The sequence below is a fragment of the Leptonychotes weddellii genome, unplaced genomic scaffold (assembly GCF_054177405.1).
Source record: "Leptonychotes weddellii isolate Sample4059 unplaced genomic scaffold, ASM5417740v2 HiC_scaffold_11405, whole genome shotgun sequence".
NCBI classification, from domain to species: Eukaryota; Metazoa; Chordata; class Mammalia; order Carnivora; family Phocidae; genus Leptonychotes; species Leptonychotes weddellii.
Genome location: NW_027691781.1, coordinates 1 through 6,841, shown reverse-complemented (window position 1 = coordinate 6,841; position 6,841 = coordinate 1). Strand labels below are relative to the sequence as shown.

The 6,841-nt window shown below is 63.4% G+C and overlaps 1 protein-coding gene across 9 annotated transcripts; it reads right to left on the bottom strand.

Moving 5' to 3' along the window:
* Positions 1-1,102: 1,102 nt before the first annotated feature.
* TNFRSF14 (TNF receptor superfamily member 14) lies at positions 1,103-6,841 on the bottom strand. 9 transcript variants are annotated; one of them, XM_081809615.1, is made up of 8 exons: positions 6,744-6,841; positions 5,935-6,043; positions 5,335-5,490; positions 4,156-4,311; positions 3,918-4,008; positions 2,931-3,091; positions 1,947-2,055; positions 1,103-1,655 (listed from the first exon to the last, which is right to left on the bottom strand). In XM_081809615.1, the coding sequence occupies exons 1-8, from the start codon at positions 6,810-6,812 to the stop codon at positions 1,541-1,543; spliced, it is 966 nt and encodes a 321-aa protein (XP_081665741.1). In that variant the 5' UTR covers positions 6,813-6,841; the 3' UTR covers positions 1,103-1,540. The 9 variants fall into 9 exon arrangements, with proteins under 9 accessions (XP_081665741.1, XP_030873074.1, XP_081665743.1 ...); XM_031017214.2 differs by having other exon boundaries at positions 1,947-1,978; XM_081809617.1 differs by having other exon boundaries at positions 5,368-5,490.

Sequence of the window (6,841 nt, the reverse complement as noted above, 5' to 3'; positions counted from 1 at the left end):
CCCCGTGTCGCCTCCCCCCCCCCCCCATATTCCTGAGCTCCTGGCGGAGGCTCTGGGCTGGTCTCTGGAATCCTTTGGGCATCTCCTCCGTGGCCGTGTTAAAACCCTTGGATCTGTGTTTCTCAAAAAAAGGCTCCTGATAGAATGGGGGCAGGAAATACGCAGAAGGACTCAAAAGGGCTAAAATGTGGTGAGGGCTCGGAGCCGAGTCGCTGAATGTGCTGTTTGTAAAAATGTGTTTTGGGGGATGTTACCTGTTGAATTCTTTGGTGCTTTCAAAGGTCAGGAAATGCCTGTGAGGTGACTAGCCCCTCACTGGCACCTTCTGGGCCGGACGTGAAGTGTCCTTCTTGGTGAGCCTGGCTGTCAGCCTGCACCAGTGACCCCAAGGACACCGCGCCGGGCACGCTGGTCCAGGGGTGCCGAGCCGTTGCCCAACCTCACGCTGCTCAGACACTGGGATGAGGCGTTGTGGTGGCCGCAGTGGCCGTGGGCAGGCAAGACAGTGACGTATGTGGACTTGGTCATGACCCTCAGGTGGGACCCTCTGGGGGCGCTTTGGGCTGATGGGTGATGGTTAGAGCGGCTGCATCTAACACTGGGAACGTTGTTTGAAGGGAGATTGCACTGTGAGCCTGTCCTGGACGTGACCCCTTCCCGAGGCCCTGGCCAGGGACAAGCCGCTCCTGTGAACAGCCCAGTGGTTTTGATGGAGGATGTCTTAGAAGCCAGCCTGTGGGCCTGCTATGCTCATTGTCACCGGGATGTCGCTGGGTTGAGTATTCTCAGGGACAGAGTAGGACCTGTGGCTCAGAAACGAGTCGAAGGGCGTCTTGTAAGACAAATCTGGGACCGCGTGAGCCCCCAGAATTATGACAGTAACGTATTAGAATGCACTGTTGAAATAGGAAGCGTGGGGCACTGCGTGACGGGCTAAAGGGCGCAGGGAAGCTCTTCCGTCCACGGATGCTGACTCACCAGCACGCCGAGAAGGGGGGCAATCACACCACCGACTGGAAATCCTCAAAACTCGCTATTCAGGCAAAACTCATCAGTGGGTGGAAGTTTCGGGAGAAACAGGATATTCACACACTCTCAAAGCATCTGTAAAGTATACTTTTTAATGAAAAATTAAAAAACAATTTTGATTTGTTGAGCAAACCAATCCCATTTAGAAATCATTCCTGATGGTCATTCATATCATGCCGCATTTGTGGTCCGTCCCGTGTCGCCTCAGCCATGAGGTAGGTGCTAGCAGGCCCATCCTACAGATGGACAAGCTGAGGCTCTGAGGGTTGGGGGGTGAGCAGGGCTCGAAGCCAAGAGAGGCTTATGACCATGTCCTCAGGAGGACAGCACAGAGGTGAGCAGAGGGCTCTGGGCCCCTCATGAAATGGACGGGAGACACATGGGGTCCCCAAAGCCCCCTGAGCAGTGGCCGGTCTTCCTGTGCTGGGTAGAGTGTGAAGCAAGCCCAGAGACGGTCCACATTCTGCCCCTGGGGGCCTGGCAGCTTCTAGCAGGCACAGCCCAAGATGGCTCAGACATCTGCCTCCTGGAGCCATCGATCCGTGAGTGGGTCATTCCCTCCCGGGGGACACGGGCGCTGTCTCCTCCATAGCCACCGTGGTGACATCCGGTGGGGCCCGCAGGACCTGGATGGACAGACCCAGCATCCCCTTCTGTGATGTGACTAGCGCCTCACTAGTGCCTTCTGGGCTGGAATTTAAGTGTCTTTCTTGGTGAGCCTGCCCGCCCTGTGTCCAGCTGGGGGACCTTGTAGTGCTCAGGGTCATTGGGTTTCTAAGGGGAGGACTGGGGCCTCCCTTCCCGAGTTGGCTTGGCCTTACACTAAGGACTCAGGGCCCTCCGAGAACTGGGACCCCCACCCGCCCAACAGCATCATCTCCAGTGTGTCAGGGGCGGGTGGGAATGGTCAGTAATACCTGGTGAAATAATGTCGCCTTGGTGGGTCCCCCTGCAAAACAGAGACACTGTCACAGTGACGGGGGCTGGAGGGATCCGAGCTCCTGGCTTCTCCCGCTGTGGCTTTCCCTGCGAGAAGGGCCCTCTGGGGTATAGGCCAAACCCATGTGGACAAGACTCCTTGCTGGACTTGTCCAGCAGAGGGCCCAGGACGTGGGCCAACATGGGGCACCTCCTGCCCGAGTGCCCAGCTGCCAAACCCTGTCCCTAACTCACTCCAGTGATGGTCATCCAGGGAAAGGGAGTGAGCACTTCACAGAGGAGGGTCCCCTACCCCTCAGGGAGCAGGTGCCCCAGAATCGCTCAGAGCCTGGGACCCCGAGACCTGCCTGCAGCCTGGGGGCCCCGGTGTGAGGACCCAGGACACATTAGCTGACAGTAGCCCAAGAAGGTGGGCGACCGTCCCCATCTGGACTGCTTTGCTGAGTGCCTGCTCCCTCACAGGCACGCCTGGGGCTCCCCAAAGGCCAGAGCTGGGTCTACAGAGCTGGGGCCTGGCCAGATGTGGAGCCCACAGCAGGCGGGTCAGTGGGCAGGGGCGGAATGGATGAATGCTATGTGGCCTCGCGGGGGCACTCGGCCTCGCCCGTGGCAGGCCTGCTGCTGCCCCTCCAACCCCCTCCCCGTGCTCCCCCACTCTGTCTGCAGCCTGCCCGGTGCTTCTCTGCCCTGAGGGCAGACGGGGACTCGGGGTCCGTGGTCGGGAGTGAGCATGGGGGCGGCAGGGGGCCCTGTCCTCCCATCCCTCCACCCCTGGTGATCCCATGACATCAGGACTCCCGCTCAGTGGGAAGCCCACATCCCCAGGCCGGCACAGCCCCCCTGAGAGGAGCCAAGGAGTCCTGGAGATGCTCCTGCCGGCTGCCTCCCCACCTTAGAGGGAGAGAGTGGGGAGATGCCACTGCTGGGCCCGGAGCCCCGATGGGACCCAGCACCATGCTCACCAGGCGACTGTCTCTTTTTCATCCTCATCCCGAGGATTGTGAGGACACAGAGCCCCACTATGACAAGACTGCTCACAAAAACATAAAGGCCCCAGGACGAACACGTGACATCTGAGCTGCTGGTCCCAGGGTCGGCTTGTGTCTGGAAAGGGCCGCTACACCTAGGAGAGAGCAGCGGGGAGGGCCCGGAGCAGCTCGGGCGCGGGGCCTGGCGCTCAGAGCCGGGAGGGTCTGCGGCAGGGCGGGCGGCCGCCCACAGCCCCTGCTCCGGTGGCTCCAGGCCGGGGCGGGGGAGACGGGGGGGGGGAGCTCGGGTATGGCCTCCTTTCAGGCCTCACCGCTACGGGCAGACGGAGGAAGGGAAGGAAGAGGTGGGTAAACAGGGATGCCCAGGGAGAGGGGTGGGGATGGGGCCCAAGGAGACAGGGCGGAGAGAGCCCTGGTCAGGGGGACGCAACCTCGGAGCCAGTGTGGCAGACAGAGGGACAACCTGGGAGAGGCAGGATGGTGGAAGAGAGAACCTGTTCCCTTCTCCCGACATCGGCCACATCTAGTCACCCCAGGCTCCCCCCAGGACCCGGGGATGGGCATTCGGGGGATTCCGTCACAGAAAGAACAAGGTCCTCACTTTGAGAAACTTCCTGACAGCCTTCCCCTGACTCCAGATTCACTGGGAGCCCCCCACAGCCCTGGCATCTGGGGACACCCCAGAGCCACAGGGGCCCCGGGAATCGGGCACCAGCTCCCTCCAGATCTGCCCCAGGAGAGAAGATCCATCCTTGGCCTCCAAGAAGCTCACATCAGCTACCGTGATAGGGGGTGTGAGCCACGGGGTCCGGCAGCTTCTCTCCTGAAGGCCGGCACATGATGGGGAGCAGCAGGGGAGATCCCTGGAGTTTCCACTGGAGGAGGGCCCTTATCTGCCAGGGGAGCATGGAGGAGCCCCTCCTGGGGACGTGGGGCTAAGACCACCCCAGGATCACCTACGTGCTCCAGGGCTGACACTCCTCCAGGGCCCCACTGGCCGAGAAGGTCCCGGGAGGGCAGTCTTCACACATCCTGTCATGCCACTCGGTGCCTGAGAAATGAGAGGGCCGGGCAGAGGGGAGCAGGGGCCCAGGCCAGGAGGGAGGCTGGGTCTGGGGTCTGTCTCTTAAGGGGGTGCCGCTCAGCTCTGCCGCTGAGTAGAGACCGGGGGTCGGGGCACCCAGGGTCTGCGGCTCACCTCTGGCCCGCACCCTCTGGCCAGGTTGGCAGGGCGTGTGCGGACGGCACTCGGCACAGTCGTCCCCATCCTCACTGATGCAGAAGTGGCCCTGGTCACAGACGCACACAGTGTTCTCTTTTCGGGAGCACTTCTGCCTGGTCACCAGGCCCATGGCTGGGACCCAAGAGAAGGAGCTGAGAGCAGCCATATGGGCTGCCATGGCCAGTGCTGAGCACCCCGTCCCAGGAGGAGACCAAGCAGAGGCCTGGACAGCAGCCACAGGCCTCTGGGCTCCTGCCGGGGGTCTGGGGACGGGTTGGTGACCGGCTCCCCAGCCCAGCTTTGCAGCCTGGTGTGTGTGTCCGGGTCCAGCTGTGCTCCTGCCTGAGGACCCGGCCAAGTGCAGGCCCTGCCCAGCCCAGACCCGGGCGTGCTCCCGCTGGGCACAGGGTATGTCCCTCGGGGCTCTGAGGGACCTGAGCCTCAGCACCAAGGGCTGGAAAAGGAGGAGGGACCAGCTGTCCGGAGGGTGGTAGAAGGGTGTCCTCAGGAGGGGAGCTGACTGGTGGGGAAACGGCCTTGTCCCCGCGGGGCCCACACAGGAAGCAAGAACCACAGTCAGCCATGGGGCAGTCCCTGAAGGCAGGTCCCAGCCCTAGGCCACCCACACCTGAAGCGGCCCCACCTCGGACAGGGTCCCACGCTGCAAGCAGGCGAGGCAGAGGGCAGCGAGGGAAAGGTGAGAGCCCCCTGCCTGAGCTGGCAGTGGGGGGGGGGCTGTGCTGGGCCTGGGCTCACCCCCGAGCCCCTGCTGAGCGACAGCCTCGTCTGCCATCAGCACCTCAACCTCAGCCCGATGAAACAGGTGCTTTTTTCAGGGCATCGAGGATGTGTGGGTGAGCCCGAGGCTCCAAGCCCTCACCCCCACCTGGCTGGACCCAAAAGCACTGCGGCCTTCTCCTGGGTCCTGCTTTTCCTCCTGGGGTCCCTCCACCCCAGACCACCTGGCAGGAAGAAGGCGAGGGTCCGAGTGCTGGGCCACGAGGAGGGGCCCTCAGGGGTGTGGTGTGGGGGCTGCGGTCCTGAGACCCTGCACACTGTGGGTGGACAAGGTCCAGTCCCCCAGGCCCTGTGGGTGCCCCGCAGCAGCAGGACGTGGGGCCCGAGCGGGATGGCGGCTGCGGCCAGGGCCCTTACCTGGGTCACACACTCGGCACTGCAGACACTCACTCAGGCCATTGAGGTGGGCTGTGTAGGTCCCGGGGTCACAGGGAACACAAAGCGTGCCAGTCAGCTCCCCACAGGCCTCCTTCACCCGGTAACCTGCGCCCAGCACGGCTGTGTCACTTGGGCCTGGGGAGGGCCCCGTGGGTGCTCACCTGGCCTGTTGCCTGGAAGCCCCCAGCAGGCAGGACACCCCCCAGACACTGAAAGGCACCTGAGCTGTCCCCCACACTGCACATCGCGTCAGCTGCCTCTCACCAGTGAGCCAGCTCTGGCGGGGGGTCGGGGGGAGTGGGAACGTCCTGGTGCATGTGGGCGTGACCGTACCCCATGCCGGCTCTGGGCCCCAGCTTCTGGCCATAAATGGGCCGGCTGGGTCCCCAGGCCACATCCCTGTGCACTGCAGCTGTGAGGGTCTTGGGAGGAAGAGTCAAAGCTGGGGGGGAGGCACTCAGCTCTCCCCTGTTCGTGCTCCTGCCCCCGGGGGGTTCAGATGGCCCCAGGGGGTGGAGCATGAGCTGAGGTATGGGCCCCAGGCAGGGAAGGGGTGGGTCCCTCCAGGAATGCACCTACCTGGGCTACACTTGGGACAGCATTCGGACCCTACTGGATACTCTTCCTCTTTGCACGGGGCCATGGCCAGGGCACAGGGGAGGGACCCCAGGAGGAGCAGGTACAGGGCCTGCAGGAGACAGGATCCGCATGGAGGAGAGCAGTTGCCAGGGCGGCCCCTGGGGCCTCAGGCTCACCCTCTGTGAAATGGGGCAGCAACAGCCCTTGGGGAACCGCAGGGTCAGAGCAGGGATGGCTGGAGGAGTCACCGGCCCGGCAGGGGACACACGTGGCTCTGGGCCTGGGGGTGAGGGGGGCTATCCGGGGAACCCAGTTCCAGTGTGGGAGGAGCAATGGCCTGGGCCAGCAGCCCGCCCAGCAGGGTCATGGAGCCGCCCTCTGCACAAGTAAGGAGTTCATCTTATCAACTATCAGCCAGGCTGCAGGCGGAGGGTGGAGGAGATGGGTGGGGTTCCCTGACCACCTGCTTTCCAAGAGCAGCCTCCTGCCACGGGGGCTGGCCTGTGGGCCCTGAAAAGGGTGGCAGGGGAAGGGTGTCCACAGAGGAGAGGAGCATTTCCGCGGCTGGTGGGTATGGCTTCCTGCCACTCTGCTCCCCCATACTGTGGGATCAGGGGACTGGGTGCCAGGGGCTGCGTCAGTCCAGAGGGACAGTGCTGGGGGACAAAAGCCCATGTGAGACAGGAAGTGGATATGGCCCAGGGCAGGGTCCGCAGAGAGGGCAGGAGCACACCCAGGGGCCAGGACTGGGGACACCAGGGAGCCCTGGGACACAGACACACAGACACACACAGGCTCGGGGGACTCACCTGGCTCAGGGCATCAGCCTTGGGTGTCAGGCTCCAGGGGGGCGGCTCCCAGCCTCGAAGAGGCTCCATGTCCCTCTTCAGGACCCCTCATTCCCCAG